Genomic DNA, 24,019 nt, shown 5'->3' on the forward strand with positions numbered 1-24,019 from the left:
ATGGGGAGCCCGGCGGCGGCGGCGGCGGCGGCGGGCGCGGGCTGGGGCGCGGCTCCCGCCAAGCGGGCGCGGCGGGAGGGCTCCCCCGAGGGGCCCCGCGGCCCCGGGGCCGGGAGCGACCGCTGCGACCCGCGGCTGTGGGACACGGAGCGGCTCTGCCAGCACCTCTCGCACTGCGGCGTGGGCGAGCCCAGCCTGCTGCGCCGCTTCCGAGGTAACGGGGGCCGGGGCCGGGGCCGGGGCGGGGGCCGGGCAGCCCCTCGGGGCGGCCGGGCCCCGCCGCTGACGCGGTGCTTGCCCCCGCAGAGAGCGGCGTCACCGGGAGCATGCTGCTGGACCTGCCGGCCTGCGCCCTCGAGGTCACCCGCGTCTGGTGAGAGCCGCCCCCGCGGGCCCGGGGGGGTGGAGGGGCGGCGGCCCCGGCTCTCAGCCCCGTGAGGCGTCACCGGCCCTGGGGCGGCCGCTTCGCCTTTGAACGGGGAGCAGGGCGCTCGGCCGGGGGCTTCGCCGCGCCTGCGGGCCGGGGCGGCTGCTGCAGGCGGGCCGCGGCCTCGCCAGGCCCCGCCGCGGCACCAACCGCGGGGGGAGGCGCGTCCCGGGCCGGCGGGCGGCTCGGCCCGCTCCCACCGCGATGCCCCGGCGCTCGGAGGCCAGCGCGGGCCGGGGCGGGCGCGGCGTGGCCGGGCTGGGAGCCTCCGGCGCAGGTTGCCGGTCCCCCTGCTGGTCCCAGCACAGCCAGCGCCATCCAGGGCGAAGCAGCCAGCTGCCCGGTAACCAAAAAATGCATTTAAAAGCTTTAATGAAAAGGCCACCGGTAGCACAATAACATTTTAAGTGTTAATAGGAACACGAGTGTAAACTCCAGGGGTTTTGACAAGAACTTTCTCCTCAGCCTGAAGTTAATGCCACTCCGATTCTAGTGACGACAGTGGTAACGATTTTTAAAACGGAGTAGATGCTGCTTCGTGGAGGCTGGGTTTCACCCATCTCCCTGGGACACGTCCCAGGCGTGGAAGTTTTAATCTTGTAAGAGCTGCTGGGACTTCGTCGTGACTTTGCGCTTTGTTGCGCCTGCTACAACAGGGTGGAGCGTTGTGGAAAAAGAGATTTTGTTGTGTGTCCCGACGGAACGCGGGCCCGTGGGCGAGCGGCGGAGTTCAGCGGCCACCGCGACAGCGCTTGGCTGTGGGGCGCGGCGGCTGGCAAAGACTTACTCCCAGCTCGGTAACAGTCACCGGCCACGAGTACAGGAAAGCTGGATGCTGTCTTAAAGCGTGTAAAGGGTTGTTCCCAGCAGTGAGGGAAGTGACCGATCCCCAAAAAACCTTGTAATTTTTCTGGTGGTGAATGTACTTTCTTGCTTTTCTGAAACAGAAGAGAGTATAAACGTATCCTGCTGTACCGTGTGTCCGAAGGGCCCCGCTGCCCCTTCTCTGCCCCGCTGGGGCCAGTTCTGCCCCCCTCCCCTGGGATGTGAGCCTGCTTGCTCACCACATACCTCCTGGTGCTTTTGAATCTTTGAATGTCTTTTCTTTACTCCTTTGCTAACCTTGTTCATGCTATTTCCTCCAAATTAGTCTCAAAACCCAACTGTTGCGCTCAAGCTATTTGCTAACGTTGCTGGTAGCGGACCTAAGGCCGCTTGGCGCGGGGTTACCTGGCACGCGTACGCAAGCGCAGAGCTGCGCTTGTCTGCTGGGAGTTTGGAGTACTTTGGTGTGCTGGTTGGCTCCTTGGCTGGAAACTTGCCAGAGCTGAGCCGTGCTGGGGATGAAGGGCCGCACCTCTCTTATATCGAGGCATCCCGGCCACGCTCCCAGCTTGCGAAGGGTGAGTTGAAAGAGCGGGCGTCTGGGTGTGGCCATCGGTAGAGAAAGGGGAGCTGGCCTGACTCAAGGTGACACGGCAGACGGGTTTCGCTTTGGAGGAGGTAAGATGTTGGCAGGGTTCGTTAAGGTATTTTTGGTTTTTTTGGAAGAAGGGTTTTAACTGCAGCTGTTTGAAGCGTGCAGATAGAAATGGTGTGGTGTCATGAGGAAGGCAGCTAAAGGCTTTATTTGTTTCTGAAGTATGAGGTAATTGATTGGAATAACAAGTGGATGTAGAGTTTCTGTTTAGACACTGCCAGGAGGCCGATTGCTTTTAGTACCTCGCTGGCTGTCGGAGCACCAAGTGCCCGTGGGGACGCTCGGACGCACCGGACACACGCAGGCCGCTCTGCGGGTCTCGGGCCGTGTCAGTGCGGGACGCAGGCAGGCGGGACGGGGCAGGAGGGAGTCGCTCTGAGGCGTGGGCAGGCGGCGGAGTCAAACGGCTGCGAGGAGCTCTGGGTTGGTGTGGAGAGCGGGTGGTGCTGGGGGGATGGAATGCCATGCTCGTGGGGTTTCCTGTATAAGTTGTTTCCTTCGGTGAGATCTGACATCTTGTTTCTGTTAAGCTGAAAATATTGTGAGTTGGATGAGAAATTGCTAGAGCCTTCTGCTTTTTCAAAACATCTCAACTTCGCGCTAAAGAATGATCCCTTTGCACGCGTCTTTCCACTGCACGCTGTGTCCTACAGTAACTTTGATTGTTTCTCTGTGGCAGGCCGGTAATGAATGTGTATATTCAGTTCCCTGCCATTCCTGGGCATGCAGTGGGGAGAGCTCGGGACACGGGGGCCTGGAGGCAGGGCTATGGGTTTCCCATGTGCTCTCGCGTTCCTGGAAGCGGATGTTTTGCGTGGCGTGTGGCACGCTGCGTCTTAAATACGGATGATGAGTAGGGCTGTCTGGCTGACCTCTCCGGGGTGGTTAAGTTCCTAACGGGTGCAGGAAAGGGGGTCTCGTCCTTGTCACCTGTGGCGCAAGGGAGGGTGCGGGCAAAGCAGGGGCGGGTGGGGAAGGGCCGGTTCTCACCCTTTCAGAGGCAGCCAGCGGGATCGCTGCTTTGGCTGTTGGAGGAGCTGTGCCTGCACAGCCCTGGGAAGCCACACCACGCTAACACATGATCTGTGTGTAATCTCTCGGCTGAGGCGGTCTTACCGTGTAGACACCAGGTGAAAAATCCCCTGCTGTTGTTTCCTCTCTGAAGAAGGATACAGAGAGCTCTCTGTGGCGTGACGTTCAGGTGATCGGTCACGCCAGGACTGTATTGACAATGTGCTTTTTCACCTGGAGGCCAAACCCAAAAGGAGGGTTGGTGTTCCTGGAGGCAGGGCAAGACGGCAAGGTGTGCGGGCCACTGACGTGCTGTCAGGCGGGGACCTCCCAGCCTCCCCGGGTCGGGCCTATTCCTGTTGTTGCTCTCTCACCCATGTGCAGCACCGGTCCGCCCCGGGGGTGACTCCAGCAGATGTATCATACGGTGTAGAGAGCTGTGGTTGGAAAGGTTACGTGTTTCTTATAAGCAGCAGTTGAATATTCTTGGTCCAATTTTCAGGACAGACCTCAAAGAGCAGTTGCTTTTCCTGGAGAGTGTAAGGACGGGTGCGCACAAGCGTCTGCTTTGCTGGCTGCAGAAGGGCTCCTCGGCTTTTGCGCCATGCCAAAGTTCATCGTCTCTTAGCAGAGAGCAGGAAGGATGGGCGGATGCAGGCGGTCCTCCTCTTGTCCTCCGTGCTGGCTGCTTTCTGTTGCCCTGTAAAGAGCGGACTCTTTCAGGAGCTCCGCTGTAAGTACCCGGGGGGTTGTGACTGTTCCTAGAGAGGGAGCTGCTTGGGATGTGAAGAAACACGCTGGGCTGAGCATCGCCACTGGTGCTTTTCATCTCGCCTGCGAGTGGGGGCAGCTAAAGACTTGTGGCAGCCTGTGAGCGGCAGAGGCCGCAGCCCAGGAGCTCCCTGTTAGGGACCGGGATGCCAGGTGCTTAAGAGAAAAGCTGCTCACCAGCAGCTCAGGCGTCATATGCATTTAATATTTTATGGCTTGTGAATTATTAAATGATTCGGATGAAAATATGTAGTGCATCAAGCAGTATCTTTTGCTAATAGTTGACATTTTATAGTATTGCTTTCTGTTAAAGTTTAAATTGAAAGACTGATGTAAAACTGGTCTCAGGGTGGTTAACTGCTGAGGAGCGTAAAAGGTAGCAAATCAGACTTTGTCATGATAAAGTGTTTGCTGTCGTACTGAGGCTGAAACCAGTTTGCTCAAGGACAAGGCTTGCAGACACGGTTAATAAAAGTGAGTGTAATAGAGTGATAGTAATATTACTATTATAAAGTGGGTGTAATAGAGTGTAATAGTAATATCTCTCCCTCCAGTCTTATCCTGCCTGTGCTCTTGGGCTCCCATGGCCACAGCAGAGCACCTGCGGTGAAAGTTCACGTGTGTGTTGTGAAGGGGACCTTTAATAACTTACTAAAAATGACAGCAAAATATCTTTATGAAATAGAAGAACCAGTTCTCGACAAAATTAGAGCATCCTTTAAACTCTGGTTTCGCTGTTGGAATTGAAATTAATTTATGTAAAATTCAAGTTAATTTGGCAAAATTAACCTTCTTTTAATACAGAGTTGACTAACTGAAAGAAATTTTTATAAAATTGTTTATTGGGACTTTGACATTTTAGTTTCAGCGCTTGCACTGCTTTACAAACAACTTCTGTAGCTATTTCTTCTCTTCCTTCTATACTTGACTTCAGAAGGATAAATGCTTCCAATATTTTTCTGAAAAAGCTGCAGAAATACGTATTTCCATAAAAGAGTCAATGAATATCAGAGTAATATGAACTTGCACAAGTAATTCCATATGTACTGCAAATTGTAAAGGGAAATGCATTGCAAACTTTGCTCTCAATGTCTTTTTTTCCTTTCTAGCCTCCCATCTGAGAGACTGAAAGTGCTGGCCTGCCTGAACAACCTGCGCCAGCAGCACGTGGACGTGATGAAGGTAGCCCCAGTGCCGCGCGGGGAGGACGCCGCTTCCAGGGCCTCGCCAGCGCTTCGCAGCGCTGTCTCTCTCCTTGCCTCTCTGCCTCCGCTCCTTTTGGCTCGGTGGTGCCAGCTGGTGCGGTGGTGGTGCCTTTCCTTTGCAGAGCAGCAAACTCCGAGCTTCTCCTTGATAGTGGGTGGCCTAACCCACATTTTTACCCAGGGGGAAAAACCACATTAACCAGAAAAATTGTTAAAATCACCAGCTAAGAGCTTTATGTGGGCACCTGGCAGTTGTGAGAGATTGAATGAGCAGATGAGCTGTTTGACATGTGTTGAGAAGCTCCCCTTTCACATCGCTGTGTGTAGAGCCTCCCCTTGGGTTTTTTATTTATTAGTTTAGCCCCAGGCCTGGGTTAACAGACTCCTCACTTCCACTGTTTGCTGGGTCCAACAGTTTCTCCCAGTGGTGTATGTTGGTTTAACTGGGGCCAGGGCTGCACACATTCCTTAGTAGTCTGCACATCTGCCAGAGCCCTGTCAGCTCAGTGACCCAGAGGAGAGAAAACACAGGAAAGCCTTATTTGCCTCAGTATTTTACCAAGATATGTGTGTGGTGAAATGGTTTTATCTGCTTTTGAGGCAAGGATTAAGTTTGTGTGTCTTCTCTGGTAAGTCACCGTAGTTACTCAGGTGTCTTTTAAAACGCGTGCTTAGGGATGATCAGGGAATACTTCTTTCATGTTTCAGTTATCTTGGGTTTTGCATTTTGTTTTATGAAAAAAGTAAGAATCATAATTTCCACTCTGCAAAATTTCAAAACACATGAACAATGGCAAACCAAACGCTTCCTATTGGATATCTCAGACGTGTATTGCAGTATTCTGCTTTAACTGGAATAGCAGGTTAATAAAGACAGCGGTTCTCTCAAGTGTTAAGTCCTGGAATTACTCAGGTGCAGATAACGTTTTTAGAGATTTTGACTTTAATTCCCTTGCCCTCTGAAATGTGCAGCTTTGTCTTTTTTGATGTCAAGCTTCAGTAGTTCTGCAAGATAAATCTTGATATAGGGTAGGCAGGATACGGCTGTTTTACAGGGGAAAACAAGACAATCACCCTCTCCCGCCAAGTACCTGACCATTCTATATATCCTTTGCCTTGGTGCCTGTTTCTTTTCAAAGTCAGATGTGAAATGTTAATTACACTATTGTTTGGCTTTTGTAGGTTTTTAACGATCCGATTCATGGGCACATTGAAATACATCCCCTTCTTGTCCGAATCATCGACACGCCTCAGTTCCAGCGCCTCCGATACATCAAGCAGCTGGGCGGCACTTACTTAGTGTTTCCAGGAGCCTCTCACAACCGCTTTGAGCACTCTATAGGGTAAGGTGATGTCGTCTTCCATTTGGATCCCCCCAGGTTTGGCTCCCCTAACGCGGAGTGCCAGCCAAGGGGCATCGATCGCTGCCTTTGAGCATTGGTGAAAACTGCTATGGTGGCATTTTTGGTCTCACAAATGTTCCTGGTTATCCTGTGTGATTATGGGCTGTTTCCTTGAACTTTTTTTAATAAAGACAGATAAAAAAACCTACAAGACGGATCAATGTTAGATTTCCTCCCCCCACACCTTCTTCTTCTAAGAATAATGTTAATTAAAAACTGTGCATGCTTTATGTTCTCCCTGGTCAAAATTTGAATTTTAAAGTGTAAACCTGGGAGGGGTGCTGGGGCTGCTCTAAATGACTTGCCAAACAGTTGTAATCCCCTTATATTGTCCAGCACAGCTAAAACCCATCTTATCTGTAGTGTAGCATTTGTAATTGTGTGCTTTATGCAAACGATGGCAGATTGTCAGGCTGGTAGCTGTAATATAAGTTAAACAGAAACAGATGATGGACATGAGGATTCCCAGAGTGTTGTGAGGTCGTTCACACTCCGCAGAGAAGCTCATTAATGACAAATTTAAGCTTGTTTTAAAGGAATATCCCAAGGTGCAGAGAAATTAAACTAGTCAATGGTTTCTATTCTGGTGATCTGGCCAGTCTAAAGTTGTTTTTGTTAGTGCTGAAATATTGTGGAGTTAATTCTGGCTTCTGCCCCTGCTTCCTGACACTAACAAGATGCAAATGGCTATTGCAAAAGGGTCAAGGCAGTGAGGCAAGCTGGAAGTGATTGCATCTGGTAAACCTGAAAAGACAAAAATGTGAGGGATATAAACCAAGCTTTCACAACAGGAGTCTGAAAACTCCAGTGGTATCAACAACCTTTTCTTTTAAACGGTTCAATTAATCTAGGTAGTTAAACTTAGGACAGTGGTTCTCAACTTGTATATCATTTTGAAGATTTCTACAATGTTAAAATAGAAGAAGTGAGGTTTGTGTGCTTATTGGTCTAGTAAAAAACCACCAAACAGTAAAATTCGGTCTAATAAAAGATACTACCTTGTCATACAAAACCTTGTCTTGCTTTAAGATGTTCTGCAAGGGGGACTGCTGAGGCAAGTAGAAAAAGAAGTTGGTGTAGAGGTTGTAAACAGTTTGTAGTATGTGCCATATGGTTGTTCCTGCTGTTTTCGTATCATGAGAGCAGAGGGTCCCATTCAGTGAAATTAAATGTCAAATCTAAAATGAATGAAAGGAATAGAAATAATTGTTGTAAGCTATTGTTAAAATAGCAGTCTGAAAGAAGAACAAAATGCTTTGGTGACTGTTGCGGACCTTTGCAGCTGCACTGACTGGAAGTCAAAGGATGATGTGTAAGCTGTGATGCTTCAGGATGCACACTGTCCATAATGCACTGCTGTTCACTTAGCTACTCCGTGGTTGTGCATTACGAAATACTGCAGGATGCTGTTGTCTCTGTTTTTGGGGCATGGTATCTCATGCTTTTTTGCTTTCAAATGTGTTACTGATGACTGAAACTCTACTGCAGGAAATAGTTTGTCTGATTCTCTTGCAGGTCAGGGCTTGAGTATTTGTTGTGTGCTACCTCTCGGACAAGGGCAGTGACTTAATGGAGCAAAATAGAACAGGTGAACTGCTCTTTTTCTGTTCAGCCTAAAACACTACTATATTCACATTTTTTTTTTCTCTGCAACAGGGTGGGCTACCTAGCAGGATGTCTGGTTCGTGCACTGAAGGAGAGACAACCAGAACTGGATATAACCCAGCGAGATATCCTCTGTGTAGAAATTGCTGGGCTTTGTCATGATTTGGGTAAGCAACACTTGAGATGGCTTGTTGCTCTTTGAAAGCTAACCTGGATGAAAAGCTGGCTGCGAGATCAGACTGTGAGAGCTGTTTTGGGCTGCTCAGTGCGCGGCCATATTCTGAGACGGGATTTATCTGTTCCTGTTTGGTCCGGAGTACATCTGCAGAGGCAACTCCACTTAGTGAATCTGTAGCCGCTTTGAGCTAGTTTCTTGTCTTGTTTGCATATGGTGTTTAGACTTCTGCCCTCAGTGGCTGAAGTCCGCTTCCTTTTGTGACGTCCTCAGGGCTCTTAAAACATTTCAGAGTGAAAATTAGTGGCCCTTTCAAAAATTGCTATATCTTATAACTACCTGTTTTCTTCAGAGCTGGCACAGAGTAATTAATGTTCTTAGTGTTACTGCAGTATTTGCTTGTGTAGGTAATGGAACTGGCTATCTTAAGTGCAGTAGTACGTAAGGTGTCTTAGGAAAGTGTACTCGCTATAGGTGAATCTTCCTCATAGATGACGTCAAGATTGAGTCAAATACAAGAGAATCCAGATCCTTAGCTGGCTCAAAGTATTTTTGCTGACAACCATGTCTCAGATTAAACCTGTGTAATCTTTATTTTTAAGGTCATGGGCCATTTTCACACATGTTTGATGGAAGATTTATTCCACTCACTCGTCCAGATTTGAAGTGGAAGGTAAGCTGTTCACTATTGAAATAGAAAACTGAAATTTTTAAAGGGGCAGTAATTCACCTTTAAAGACTGCCAGTGCTTGTGAGAATATAGTGATCATCTAGCCTTTTCTAATTGCATCATTTTGATGGCATAATTAAAAACCAGAATGTTGTCTTGTAACCTTGTGATGATTTCCTTGTTGTTCTCTTTAACTGTTTGTTTGGGGAACGCCAGTCCCCTCGGCGTGGCTGTGAGCAGGTGCAGCCTTACTAGCAAAGCAGAAAGAGGTGTGGGGAGAAGCCAGGGCAGATGTTCGTCACCAGCATCTCTTCCCGAAAGTGCGGATGTGTACGCGTGTCCTGTCCTGCAGGTGTCACGCTGGGTGACGCAGAGGAGAAATGAAATGTCTCGGTCTTGTCAATGCCTGTAGCGTGACTCTGAAGAAGCGGAATTCATTAGGACCGCACTGATCATTTTAAGCCAGCACTGTGCCTTAAAATGCATATTGCGAGCTTTCTTCAGTATACATTTTACAGATGCAAAATACCAACTGGGAGCTTCCTTTCCAGTTTAAGATTTTAGTTCAAGGCCAGGATATTTAATACAGTGTTTAGAATTCAGACTTTGAGAAACTTTGAACAGAGTTTCAAGGGTTGTTTGCTGTGACTGAAATGTAACGCGGTCCTTTCAGGCCTCTCTGCTTGTAAGTGCTAAGCAAAATCAGCTGAGTAAGCTTGTTAATCTTCTGCAGGCAGAATTGGTTATTTTGTCTTTTAGCGTTGTAACTGTCTTACTGCTGTTTGCTAAAATACAAAAGGAACAGCTCTTTGCTGAAGGGCGTGTTTGGACTCTGCGGCTGGTTGATTTCCTGGCTGGTTCGGTACCAAACGAGCAGCAGATCCCCCCAGTGCTGCACCCACGCCGCCGTGCCCTCGGGCCCTGCTGGGCAGTGCTGCTGGGTTAGGAGAAGGCTGTGATGCTGCAGGAAAGACGCTTAAACTTTGTAATGCAACATTTGGGTGGTTTTTTCACAGCACGAAACTGCCTCTGTTGAAATGTTTGAGCACCTGATCACTTCCAATAAACTAGAAGAAGTCATGAAGTCGTATGGTCTTGTCCTGGAAGAAGACATGAACTTCATCAAGGAACAAATAGGAGGGCCTATAGATGAAGCCGCTTGTGAGAAATCGGTGAGTCAGTGTACTGCTCCTGTGGTTATCCCCATAAATGTCTTTAATTTTACTGAAAGAGTAGATAATTTTTCCTTCTACTATGTTTTATTATTTATTTTTAGCCCAATGAAATTCTGAGAATCCTGGCACAAGAGATGCTAGAGAAGTGTGGTGTTTGTTTCTCGCAGTGCTGGCAAGAGGTGGTAGCTTCACTATGTGATGTGAAGATGTGCTTACCTCTTCCTGAGAAGTTCTTACCTCTAACTCTTCAGATTAGAGGAAAGCTTAAGAATGTTATATGTATTTGGTGAACCTAATTCACTGTAACTGGATTGATAGAACTGAATGTTTAACGGAAACCTTAAATGACCAGGTTAGGATCCAGTAAACACTGGATGCCTGAAGGCGGTGGTGATGGGAGGTCGTGTTTTCAGGTGGCCGTATGAAGAAAACGTGGAGATAGTTTAGGATAACAAGCTGATACTGGACAACAAAACAGAGAACTGGCAGAGATGAGGCAATGAGCAATGCAAAGCATGGCCCAAGTGCCAGAGCCGCATCAGCTTTGACGACAGTAGGAAAATGCTTGGATTTATCGCAGTAACAAACATAGAGGCAGGGATAAGACTTGAAGAAATGTGTTGCCTCAAGAGGCAAGGAAGAAGAGATCGTGATTATTAATCCTTGCAATTCTATGAAAGAATTGTCTTCTCTCCTCACTTTACACTTCAGAGCTCTTGTCATCTCTTCCAGGACACCCATTCAGTTGCTACCAGAATTAAGAACCTGTCAGTGGGAGATCTGTCATGACAATCTGGTCCTAATCAGAATTTGTATGTTGTCCCAAACAAATCACCCACAAATGTTAGCACTTACCCATTATTTTCTGCTGTAGTAGTGTGTAGTTCTACCATGTGTGCTCCAGCACTCTGATGACAAACAGAGGGAACTTAGCATAGTAAAATTCAGTCTGAGATCTTATAGGAAGGGGATATTCATTTACAAAGTCTGCAAGTTGATTTTTACCCATTTGCACACAAATCTTGCTGCCTGCCGCTGCCATTGATCTTGTGCCAGGTTCTCACCCGACATCTGTTTTTCCTTGTTTGGATCCTGTGCCTGTTTTCCAGCAGGATAACAGGAAAAGGAGTGTCATATATGATACGTGGCACCCTTCTTGCCGCTCTCCTGGTGTTGGGATCTTCCCCTGGCAGTCGTTTGTACTGTGGTGGTCTTACCAGAGCACAGGCTCCGCTGCTCTGAGGCATCTGTGCTATGATGCCGTCACCTGCTGGTCCTGACACAAGCCATGGGTGGTTTGTGCGTTGAACGTAAACGGTATCCTGAACGTTGTCCCAGTAGCAGAGCTCTTTGTGATCAGCACAGGATATTTTTATCTATGATATGCTCTTATCCTGCTGCTTACACACGTTTCCGTTCTTATTCATATAAATTTTAATATTTCTGTAATGCAGGTAACATGAAAGCCATTTATCTGTTTGTATGCAATGTTTTCTGCCTTCAGAATTTCAGGACCATTTTATGGCATTTTTTGTTTAGCTGAAGAATCATTACATTTTCAAGAAAATAATGTTTATGTGCAACTTGTATCTCATTGTTTTGGCATTGATTTCCTGTTTGCCTCATGGCTGAATTCTCCTTGTGGGTTAGGAGTTTAAGTAGTTGGCTGTTTAACAATTTTTGTTTAAAACATCTAAATAATTGTTTTAAAACTCTGTTCTACAAAGTTGTATAGTTGATTGCAGAAGACTGCAAGACAGTGACATGTTTTGTGGGTTTAACTAATTCCTTGAGGATTATGTGATTCCAACTTTTTCCCTTCCTTGTTGGTATGCATTTTTTTGGGATTTCAAAGCTGCAGTCTTTGCTTTAGTAGAATGGGAAATGAAATGCTTGTGTACATGGTTTTTATTCTTTGTAATATTCTGGGAAGGTGGCTGCTTAAGCCCTAGTTCTGGATTTCTAATGCCCGACAGCTTATGAACGCTCTCTTATTGTCTTTGTGTTCTTTGCTGCCTCAATGTTGGATGTTTATCACAGGCAAAATCAAAGTGTATTCCCACTGTCTTTAAAAAATTGTTCTGACATTGTTTGCACACTTTAATTTCTTATTGTTTCTGATTTTTTTTTCTTCTCGGCTCCCCTGTTGTTAGTGGCCCTACCGTGGTCGACAAAAGGAGAAAAGTTTCCTATATGAGATAGTAGCTAACAAAAAAAATGGCATTGACGTTGACAAATGGGATTATTTTGCAAGGTACAAGTCTTTCGGTTTTTGTTTTTTATTATGAATTCCTACTGAAACAATGCTACTGTATGTATGAGTATGATCTCATTGTTAAACGCTCTCTGTGGAATATTTTCAGGGATTGCCATCACCTAGGAATCCAGAATAATTTTGATTATAAGCGATTACTTAAATTCATTCGGGTCTGTGAAGTAAAAAACCAGAAGCATATCTGTACCCGTGACAAGGTAAGCAGCGTGCGTGAACTGAGGGGACGCGCAGCAGCCAGATGCGTGCGAGGTATAGCAGCGCAGCAAGAACAGAGGGGGCATGGCAAAGCCTGCCTTGGGCAGCGTGGTACGGCTGCACGCTGGATTGCAGGGGCATGCTGGGCTTGCCTCCTGGACGCTTTTTTTAGCTCAAGAGGAAGAAGTAGTTGCTGCTTTGAAAGCGGTTCTCAGAAGCAACTGGTTTAAGGAAGGAAGGGAGGGACAGAGCAAGCCTCTGTCTGAAAGGGCTTGTGCCGGGTCCTTCCAGGGCAGACAGAAAACATCAGCTGTGCGTGATCCTGCTCCCAGCCTTCCGAGCAAGAGCTGAATGTGGCTTTGTTGAGGGGCTGCTAAAGGAGCAAGAGCTCCTCTTCTCTGCCCAGGCTGCCTGGGGTCGCTGTCAGGTCTCTGCTCTGCGGCCTGACTCTGTTTCAGAATTTGTAAATTGTGAAAAATAACCATTCTGCTCTGTGCTGCAAAGGGAAGGAGACAACTCGTTTGAGTCCTTGATTGTTTTAATTTTCCTATTAAGACAATGTCAAAAGTAAAAGATGATTGGGTTTTTTTGATTCAGGAAGTTGGAAATTTGTATGATATGTTCCACACACGGAATTGCCTGCACCGGCGAGCATACCAGCACAAGATTGGCAACATCATTGAAATAATGCAAGTATTATACTTTCCTTTCCTTGCATTCCATTTATTTTTTAAATTCTTGAAACTGTATATCCATTTGGAATATTCACATAATCAGTAAGGTGTGACATAGAATAAAAGCCACTGGGCTATATAACCCAATTCTTGTGGCAAGGCTCAGTGCTTAGAGTATCAAAGAAGCTGTGATTAACAAAAAAAAAAAAAAAAAAAAAAAAAGAGGAGGACAACATCCTTCCATGTGAAATTCAATTAGGGGAAAATTACTAAAGCCCTGAAGCAGCATAGGACCAGGGTGTGCTTATGCTCAAACTGGCTGGTTAATAGAGCAAGGTTACTAACAGAGTAAAGTAATGAGCAAGCTTAGCGTAGCTCCGCTGAGGCCCAACTTTGTTTATGTAATGCCACAGCAGGAATTATCCAGGACCAGGACTCAGCTGGCTACCTGCATTTTTGTACCTCTCTTGTTTATCTATAGAAGTTTCCCTATAGCATTATTCTTTTCACTTTTCTTGAAAAGCAGAAATACTAGTATCCCCAAATATTTTTTTCATTAGGATCTTGGCTGCCGAGTAACCATCTGCTAAATTTGGGGAAAAAAGGAATGCAGAGGATTACACAGTACAGGAGTGATTCATGACTGCTTTCATTTTGTAAACTTCAGCTCCTGGTTTAGTGATCCTCTAAAACTCAGACTAAAAATGCTAAGGTTTGACAGTACCTGCATTTGAGGAGTAGAACAGCCCAGAAATTTAGTTCTTGGCTTACCATAGTTATAGCAGGCTATCCTAATGAGTGTGCGAGCCGGAGATGAAAACAATATACAGGGAACTCTGGAAGAACTTGATCTTTAGAACATCAGTTTTCCCACCTGAAAATACCATGTGTTCATGATGCTCTGCCTTTACAATGCTTTGCATTCTCTCAGTTAACTCCTGGAGCAACGAGTCTGTAAAAGGTCGTATGTAGGGCAGCCTCATTGCAGCCGAGTGACCACGTCACTGTCTTGTAGGGTTCTGCAAACATCTAAGCAATGTTAAACGCATAGTCTGAAGCAGAACAAAGCAGACTTGCTCATTTGTTGACAGAAGGTTAAGGTCTGATCTGAGCCTGTTTACAGTAAATGGAAAGACTCTGTTGAAATGTGCAATGACAGCATGGAGATAGGACATATTGCAGTGCGATCAGGGTCTGCTGCGTTCTTGGGATGCAGTTTCATCTCTTCCATTTATAGCATACTAATGCATTTCTTTTTTGACTCTTGAGCAATAAGGTGTTTCAAAATGATGCTATCCTTAAGTCTTAATTTTGTCTCAAACTAGGATTACAGAAGCCTTTCAAAAAGCAGACAAATTTTTTAAAATAGAAGGCTCTGGAGGAAAACTGTACCAGATTTCTACAGCAATGGAGGACATGGAAGCCTACACTAAGCTAACTGGTATGAGCTCTCAGAATTTTTTTTTTTTTAAAGTAAAAGAACATGAGTACCTTTTGGTCCATGGACAAGGTGACAAAGGCTGAGGGCACTGTTGCACATGGTGTGCACGTTACTGTGTCACGCTAAAGTCCTCTGCTGGCAATCCTTCATCTGCCACAGCCGCGTTCAGCCTGACTGTGGACCTGCTGCGTCGAGCGGGTGGAGGGGCTGCACAGAGTGCTGAGATGAGGAGGTGCCTGGCCCCTCTGAGGCTGCGTGCCTCTGCCCCAGGGGAGGGGAAGGGGCTGGCTTTGAGGGGCAGTAGCTATTGGAGAGCATGAATTGCAATGTTGGGCTGTGGAAGGCTGGGCAGAAAGACAAGCACTGAGATTAGGTCCTTAATGGGCTCGGATCTGTTCCCTGCGGGCTGTCTGGTCTGTAAGATTAGCCGCGCTCGCGAGTTAGCACCAGGGTGCAGTTGTAACTGCCTGCTGACCTGCGATACCCAGTGAGGAGGACAGCTCGGGGCAAGGAGAGCAGGACTGTTCCCTGCCTCTTACAGTCTGCCACAGCAAGGAGCTGCTTGCCGGAGCTGTCCTGCTCTACAAGGAGAGTCAAACAGCAAGGGGAGTGATGCGAGGAATATGCCAACATCAGATGTAACAGCGCACCACGAAGGACGAGTGTGTTCTCCTCCTCTTAAACCGAGGCACTTCCTTCCCTGCCTCCAGTGGTTGCAACCTGGGGGCTTCTGAGAGGACAATAGGCTTGTTTTCCATAGTCCGTGATGAGCGATGCTTCAGTGAAGCTGTCCGGTTGCCTCTTGGATCTTTGTAAATGATAAACCTCTGTGACGTTCTGCAGCAGAAAGTTCCATAGCTTTCTTCCACGATGGGTGGAGAACCACCGTTGGTTTTTAATTTGTTGCCTCCTGATGTGACAGAAAATCCTAGTTTTAGTGAAGGATGAGACAGCAAACCATTCCCTGTCACTGCTGCTTTTGCACAATGGATGTGTTCATGGGCTGCTTATTTCCCCTGCATTGTCTCTTCTCTCAATCTGAAGAGACCCGGCCTGTTGTTCATTGTGGAGAAGTTCTTGACTTTGATCAACCCTGTCCATGAAAACAGCCCTCGGTTCAAGGCGTTTTGGTACGTGGCTCAGCCCGCTTCTGGAGCGCGTTGGGAGCTGCTCAAGCCGGTTGCGGTCCTAGGTGGGGCGTTGCAGAGCTCTGCTTGCTCCGCATGTCAAAGCTGCCTAGGTGTTTCTGGCCGGGGGATGCGAATAGGCACGGAGTGCAGCTGTCTTGGTTGTGGCGACGAGCAGCATCCTGACAGCAGCAGCCTCTTCAGGACCGCCAAAAATAACCTTTCTGCTCCGAAGCCACATCAAGAGAAACCTGCGTCTTGCTGCTCGCATTGATGGTGGGAAACACACTGCATACTTCACTGTCATGTGGAGACAGGAGGGGGGACTTTGATGCTGACATCCAAAGTCTGAGAAATTCTGAAGGTTTAAAGGAAGTCCTTTATTCTTTGACAAGACAGAGCACCCTTGTCCCTGAGCCAGTTGGCGCTGGGGTTTAGGATATTCTGCTGAACAAGATTGGCTAAATAAGGAGAGGAAGCAACTTTCAGTGAAATAATAAAACTTGTTGCAAGGGTGAGAATTGAGCTAGTTCTTCCCTCGACAGCTGTTACGAATCTTATGACAATCAGGATGACGCTGTAAGTGACTTCTCAGTTGTCAGACTTAGTACGTTCAGTCATTCTCTGAAAGTGAGTGTCTTTCCTGGAGCAGCAGTTCTTCTTGGTGCTTTAACCTTTGTCCCTGTGTGTGCATTTTGCTGGGACGCTGGATTGTGACATACTTAACAAAAATCAATGCAACTTTGGCAGATAATATCTACCTGGAAATTCTGCACTCAAGTTGTCCAGAACTGAAGGAGGCACGAGAAATTTTGCGTAAAATAGAACGACGTGAATTATACAAGTTTTTAGGAGAGACTCAACCGGAAACGATGAGGGAAATCGGAAAGGTAATGTCCATTGGTGGAAGATTCTGAATTCTGTCCCTGTAAAATGTTCTCTGAGTTGCTGACCGTCTTTTTTTTTCTCTGTCTCCCTATGTTTTTTGTTTCTTTTGGGTTTTTTTGGTTTGTTTGTTTTTTTTTTTTCCTTAACTGCTATTCCAAAAATAGAGTCAAAAGTTCTCCTCCTGTCTTTATGTAGCTAAGCCATGTAACATATTATAGGAAACTGGGAAGAGTTTTATCTACAAACAGCCAGAAGAATGGCAAGAGGTGGAAATTCAGAAGTTGGTTATTGCAGAAATATTTTCAGAGAGAAACTGTTTTCTGAAAAATACAAAATTGCATAAAAACCCACTATAGTCCAGTGATTGAGAAGGTTATTACTATCATCTTGTGTTCATTAAAATTTCAAGATAAGAAGCAACACATTTGCTTTGAATTGTAGTTTGTGTGCTTTACTTTGAGAACAGACGTCAAACTGAATAATAACCTCTGAATTTCTTGGTATTAAATTCTGTACTTATCATGAGCATGCATGTGTTTTTTCCAGTGTTTGCTTTTCAAAGCACTCATCAGACATCAGTTTAACCGCTGTTATCTTAGTTCAAAATAACGTTATGTTAGAGCTGACGTTACTTCAGATAGTATAGCACGTTACAAGAAAAGCTGAGCCATGCTATCAAATCATCAGTTAATTATCTCTAAACTTCAGCCATGATGCTTAAAATTTTCCATGCCAAATTTCCAGAAGTGGCTGACTGTATCTAGAAAGCCTTAATAAAAATAACTCAGCTCTTTTGAAGAATAAGGTTAGAGAAGGACTACTGGCTGTCTTGCTGCTCTGTTCATCTTTTTGTTTGAAGAGAAGGTTTGCTTGAGTTCTTTGCCTAAGAAAAAGTAGCATTAAGAGATTCTGTATTAAAAAAGCAGGAGGAAATAGGAGGAAGGAAAACACGAAATGGCTGTACATTGATTGTCAAGTTTCTGCCCTTCTGAGGAGGAGTTCAGGATAGATGGCCTAAGAAACGAGGAGATGGGCAGGAGAGTGAATTGCATGAGTTCCACCTTTAAACAGTTCCTTTTAGAAGATTGTTAATGAAAAGAAAAACTCCTGCTTTGAAAATCCAGCCAGAGGCGTTGAGTCTTGGGGTATCCAGTGTGTTGTTTTGAAGGGAGACTGGGTCACTGCTGGTGCCAGAATTATATCCAGCCAATTCTTTGCAGCTTCTGGTGCTCAGCTGAGGGATTGGGGGAGAATTTTTCCTCCTGTGGTGCAGGAGTTGCCTGTTGCAGGAATGCTGGAGGCTCAGCTTCCTCTGAAGTGCTGGAGGCGAGCAGGGGCTAGACAAGACATAGCTGTGTCTGTTCTGCTCCTTAAGAAACCGCAGTGCCGTTATGTTTAGAATCATAGACTGCTTTGGGTTGGAAGGGAGCTTTAAAGGCCATCTAGTCCACCCCCCTGCAGTGAGCAGGGACAGCTTCACCTACATCAGGTTGCTCAGAGCCCTGTCCGGTTTTGCGATCCTCAAGCTGGCCAGAGCCAGGGGAGCATCCCAAACAGCTACAGAGTTCTTAAATTGAGAGCTAAGTTTCCAGGTAATGCAAACTCTAAGAGGTAACTTACAGAAATAAGCAAGCAAACAACAACAAAGAAAAGGAGAAAGTTGGCATACATACATTCTGATACAGAATAGAAACAGAACAGCTTATAACCAGGCTGCCTCCTGCCAGTTGCCTCTTGGCAGTTCTTTCCTCTAGGTTTGCTCTCAGTCTAAACCTCTCCTCGGCTTCTTGAGTCTAACAAACCAGACATATGCCTCAGCCTGGCAATGCGTGTGGTTCCCTGCTCTTTGCAGCAGTCTCCCTGTCTTTGCAATGGAGAAAGCAGCAGCAAAACCGATGCTGCTAGGTGAATTTCTTCTCTTCTGGACCTGTCTCCTGGACGCTCTGTGCTGCACTCGAAGCTTTTCTCCCATGAGTCTCAGTTGCTCCTAGGAAATCTTGCTTCATCAAATCTTGCATCTTCCCCAGAACATAGCAGCCCTGAACAAAGGTAAACAGGCAACCTTCTCTCTCCTGCCCAGCCACAGCCTTTTAATGAGAACTCACACATTTCCATGAACAGCTGCTCTCCATCACACCATGCTCCTCTGCTTGGCTTTGGCCTGCCTGTCAGCAGGGAATCTTCTCTCGGGCCCAAAACCAGACAAAGCCCCCTTGTGGGTTTCAGCTTTTGAAGTAGGTCACCATCCCCCCAGAGTTTGCCTAGGAGCTTTCTGGTTTTGGGTTTGGTTTTTTTTTTGTTATAGTGGTCAATGACATTACTGATCTTGTCTGTCCCTTGGGATTTTTTAATATGTTTGAATGTTTAGGTATAAAAGCTTTATTAGAGGGTGAGATCCTGCAGCCTTTCATTAAAAAAAAAAAAAAGTTCAGTAAAAACATTTACATTCAGCTTTGGGGAACTTAATTGCAAAACATTTGTATTAGTAAAACAGTTGCTTTGAAGATACTTATTTTCTGCTTTCTTGGAGACTTCAGCATCCTGGACGGACTGACTCTTCCCTGCCCGTCCTCCCCTCCTGTCATCAGGTATCAAACTCTTCCTCCACAGGCTGGCTGTGTTTGGGTCTTCTCAATTGCATAAGCTTGTTTTGTTTCTAAAAATTGGTAGAAAACTTATGGCTAAGGCATACAAGGATTCAAACAACCGGGTTGCTGCAAGAACAGTCTGTCAAGCTGTGAAGAAATGAAAGCTTTAGTTTAGTGACATGTTCTGTCATGCATTTTGTTACCTTGGTCTAGACCTGATAGTGCATAAATGTAATCTGAGTTACTGTCTTTTTTCAGAGTAATAGCCTGGCGGAAAGCATTGCTAATTCCAAGCCAGAAAAGGATCCTCCAGATGTGGAGCTAAAGGCTGAAGATTTCATAGTTGATGTAAATATCTCTCAGAGCGGGTTTAGAGTAAAAACTTCTCAATCACGGAGGGCCTTGTATACCACGGTGAAAACTGGAGATGTGTTTCAGTACATGTGCAAAGTGAAAAAACAAAACCACAGGGTTGCCTCATAAATGCTGTCCGACCTGTTCAGCTCAAGGCTCTGAGAGCAATGAGCTTCCCCCTTGGGAAGTTTGCTGTGGTTGGGAGGGCCTGGGGGCAGGGGCTCCAGGCAGCCTCGCTGGGCTGTCGCCTGGGCACTTCTGCTCCCGGGCATGAATATGTTGTCCCGTGACTGTCCTCACTCTGAAAAGGAGCAGCAGGGAAGCCTTTGGGGTTTAGCATATGGGTGCTATAGTCAGCAGTCTAGGAACCACTGCTGCGGGTTATGAAGGCAAGTAAACTGCGGGCCCCAGGGCGGGGATAACGGGCACAGAGACTTCCAGGCTTCTAGTGTTGCATGCCTGATGCAAAACCCCTCCTGGGTTTTGTCTTCTGCGTAAAGCACCTCGCTGCCACGGCTTGGTCTCCAGCCGGCGCCGGTGGGGAGGAGAGAGCTTGAGCAGTCTGCAAGTATCAGCCAGCTCAGTCCCTGTTCTTGGTTAATTCTGGGAAGAGCTAACGAATGGCTTTCCATAGAGTGCATCACAAATCACTTCTAAAGCTCCCTTGCATTGAAGATTCGCTTCAGGCTGGGTAAAGTTGTAGCGGTTTGCTTAGCTTTAAAGTACTTGACTGTGCTTTCCTTGTCCCACAAATTGAAGTCATGGGGACGTGGGCTGCTCTCTGCTGACCACAAAACTGTTGGTGTACCAACAGATGTAAATAACGTCTAAACCTCGTGCTTAACATTGTAAGCTCTACTGCTGCCTCCGCAGGTTGTGTGTGTCGGGGAGGCGCGGGCTGGCGAGGGACCAGCCTGCTTCCACCCTTTGAAACTGGAGCGTTTCAGAGCGCGACTGGGAGTTGGTTGGGGTAAATGTGGATATCAACCTGGCAGCCTCAGAGCGAAAGGTGGTGGAAGAAAAGATATAAAATGCAAATACCAGATTGTTTCATTAAGTAATCATTTGTTAATTACTGTTCTATTTGATTTGTGTCATTTACAGAAGTATAGTGCATATCCTTTTGTATTTATTGTGAGAAAACCAAAGACAAACATTAACAAATGCCGTTTTCTTTGTTTTACGTGCAAGGTTATCAATATGGATTATGGAATGAAAGAACAGAATCCCATTGATAAAGTTCTCTTCTATTGCAAGGCTGATCCTTCCAAGGCAGTCAAGATCAGTAAAGAACAGGTAGTCTTTTATTTTCCTCAACTGGCTCCTGAAGGGCGTCTTCTTCACAGCTTGCGATGAAAGTGCTTACAGTCCTTCAGGATAGTTCCTGCAGGAGTTGAGAGGCTGTGGAATCCATGTCCTTGCGGGTCTTTGATGTGTGTTGTACCATGACAGTCTGGAATCCTGACGGCCTTTGCATGTGAACAGTATTTAACTTGAATGCACTGGGAGCCTTAGAAAAATACAGTTGATTTGGATAAAGCTCATGGATTGTAGTGGGATGTTTTTTACTGCTTTCCGTTTGTCTTCAGATGAAAAAATTGAAGTTCAGTGGACTCTAAATTCCGAGAAATACTAAAGCTTATTTCTTTTTTGTTCCAAAGGTTTCAAAGTTTTTACCCATGACGTTTGCAGAGCAGGTTATCCGGGTTTATTGTAAAAGTCAGGATCCAAATGTTGTTTCAGCTGCAAAGCAGTATTTTATTCAGTGGTGTATAGAGAAGGATTTCACCAAACCCCAGGTAACAAATTTACTTTTCTTTTTCTTGTTCTTAGAGCTCTTCGCCTTTGTCCATTAGCTTTCTCTTTCATTCAAAAGCTTGGCATTCAGGCCTCGTCTCTGTGGCAGAGCCACTCCTCGCTAACCTAGCTTCTGGTAATTTATTGTGGCTCGCATCTGGCCGTGCTTCGGTTTCACTGAAATAGTGATGGATTTGCATTGCTTTACCTTATGTGGTTTGAAGTCATGCTTTTATAACGAAGTTAGTATCCACACAGACACTCACTAGTTCATGGATGCAAGTTTCCTCATACAAGGGCTTACAACAGCACTGAGAGATTAAAAGAACTAGGGAACAGGTCAGATCCGTTCTTCCGTTGCCTTCCCTCTTTTCCTTCCTTGTTCACTAGCTGTTAAACTCCATCCTTTTTTTTCCTTTTCATCAAGTGCGCTGATATCCCTGACTTGGCATCTTATTTGCTAGAGACACCTGCAAGTCTCATTTGGGGAAAGAGCTACATCCTCTGAAATGAAAGACCACCCAGCAGATGAGTGTTCTTACGTGCTGGAGCTGCAGCTATGGGCACAAACAACTTGTTTTAAGGCTCATGTCATGCTTCTGGCATCCGTCTTTTGAGAGCAGTTTATTTCAGAAAGGCTTTTTACAAGTGGATCAAGTAACAAGCTTTCTCTGCTTGCAGAGTGTGGTTGTATCCTATACGCACGTTCTTCGAGTTCAGGCATATCTGTCTTGCAGGCCCTGGTGTGTTGCAGAACATGGCAACATGCGTCTCACCAGCTTATGTCTAAGCTTAGAGAGCTCCTTGCTCTCCGGTTTGTGTTTGCGGTGCCTGAGCACTAGATTAACATATATACCCGACAAGGATGAGCGCCGCTCTAACCATACCAGTTACTGTACCAACGTTACATACTTTAAGATTGTGAGAGGCACATCCAAGCACCTGCAGCCGGTAGATTGCAACGGTTTTCAATGAGAAACTGTGGTGAAGTCAGAGGAAACACAGTAGTGTTTGTGGTTCGTATACCAATGCCCAAAATACAAGCCCGCTGATCTTCCCGGATTTGCTGGGAATAATTTAGGAAGAGGTGAACTGTCAATGGTGAAGGCTCAAATATGCGGGGGATTTTTTTTCTCCCCACCAGATGCTACCACTGACTGCAGCGGTTTCCATCTCTGGGATGCGCAGTCTTCAGTGTCTGTTAATTTACAATGCTTCTGGGACCTTGGATTTATTTTTTTCTACTAAGTCTGATACTGAGCTGCTTTTCCCCTGCTTTAGGATAGAAAGCAAAGGTGACTGTACTACCATTAATGTTTTCTGACTTTCAATAACAGGATAGTGATGTGGTTGCCCCTCATCTAACCCCAATGAAGAGAAGCTGGAATAACGTGGAAGATGATGAACACAGGACAGCTTCAGAACCCAGCTGCAGACAAAGGCTTCCTTTTGATAAGTAACGCTTCCTTTCGGCACTGTTCAGTCTGCTGCTTCGGAAGATGAGTAAAGCTGAGCAGCAACTCTTTTAGCTGGGTGGACTGTAAGAATTTATGGAACAATGCAGAAATGCATTTTACAATACAGTATGTTTTAATGTAAGTACTTAAACAAAGTGCATATTCCAACCGGACTTTTAAAAAATTAACAACCTATTGCAGCAGAGCAAACTCAATTCTCACTTATTTTTGAATGTAATGGCACTGTGTAGCAAGAGTAACTTTAAAAATTGCAATTCATCGTTATTACAAGAAGTGCTGAAGACGTTGCTGTTCCTTCTAGTCCTGATCCCTTCTTAAGATGATTGTGATATTGCATGAGCTAGCAGAAGAACTTCCAGCTCGGGTTTTTTTGGTTGTCCGTCCGTGTCTCCCCCCCACCCCCCCCAGCACCCGAGGAAGAGAGGAGTAAGTATGCTTCTGAAAATGTGGTGAGGTAATAGAACTTTGAAATAACCATAGGTGGCATCTTCAAAAATAGCAAAACGAATTTAATTTAAAAAAATAAAAGGAAGGGAGAGGGGAATCTTTAATAACCAAGGATTACCTTTCTGGTATTCAGAAAGTTGATGAAGGTGCAGGCCTCTTGCTATAAGTGTGACCACAATTTTTATTGAAGTAACAATGCATTGCAGTGACATGCAGCCTTTTATTATTTTATAGTGTATTTTTGATACATTGAATGTTATATTTTTACTCTTACACTGAACCGCAAAAACTGTTCAAAACGTCCACCGTTTGAGCGCTTGCGGGGAAGCAGAGCGACCCGAAGGTTTGCCAGGGCAGCGGACATGCGCCCAGTTCCTGCCGCGGCGGGGGAGCGCCCGCGGGCCGCTGCGCTGGCTCTGCTCTTCCTTGCCCCGAGCGCACCTCGTTTCTGCGTTACGCTGGACCAGGTGGACAGGCTCTGCAGGAGTTCTTCCATTCCTGCGTCCTTCCATTTATCTGGATCTGGGATTGCTGTTCCTGTGTCATTTTTCTCCCTTGCAGAACTATAAGGGTTCTTACGTTTTCCCTTAGTGGCAGTACTAATGTGAGTGTTGCTAAATGTCTGTCCAGTTGAAAAAGTGAGCGAGGAAGACCTTTTTCCTCTCATCTTTTACTCAGGTCTAAGCGGAAGGCTGCTTTCATTAAATAAAACCTAAAAAGCTTGAAAAACCCCACCCTCAGAACTAAAAATGCAAAGCAAAAGGTTCAGAAATGATCAGAGATTGGAATTGAACGTTGGGTTTTTATATCCGAAAACGGGGGAAGAAAAGTTT

At 46.1% G+C, this 24,019-nt stretch overlaps 1 protein-coding gene across 1 annotated transcript; it reads left to right on the plus strand.

The window, feature by feature from the left end:
* SAMHD1 (SAM and HD domain containing deoxynucleoside triphosphate triphosphohydrolase 1) lies at positions 1–23,008 on the plus strand (the record flags this gene model as incomplete). The annotated part of the gene is made up of 16 exons (XM_082325675.1): positions 1–214; positions 307–373; positions 4,799–4,871; positions 6,077–6,237; positions 7,954–8,069; positions 8,680–8,750; positions 9,764–9,919; positions 12,076–12,176; positions 12,286–12,394; positions 12,990–13,081; positions 14,392–14,507; positions 16,385–16,524; positions 19,369–19,458; positions 20,656–20,760; positions 21,126–21,263; positions 22,599–23,008. 16 exons carry the CDS (start codon positions 1–3, stop codon positions 22,719–22,721), a joined length of 1,872 nt encoding a protein of 623 aa, XP_082181801.1. The 3' UTR covers positions 22,722–23,008.
* Between the last annotated feature and the right edge of the window lie 1,011 nt (positions 23,009–24,019).

This window comes from Platalea leucorodia, assembly GCF_965183815.1.
Source record: "Platalea leucorodia genome assembly, chromosome: 13".
Classification (NCBI taxonomy): Eukaryota; Metazoa; Chordata; class Aves; order Pelecaniformes; family Threskiornithidae; genus Platalea; species Platalea leucorodia.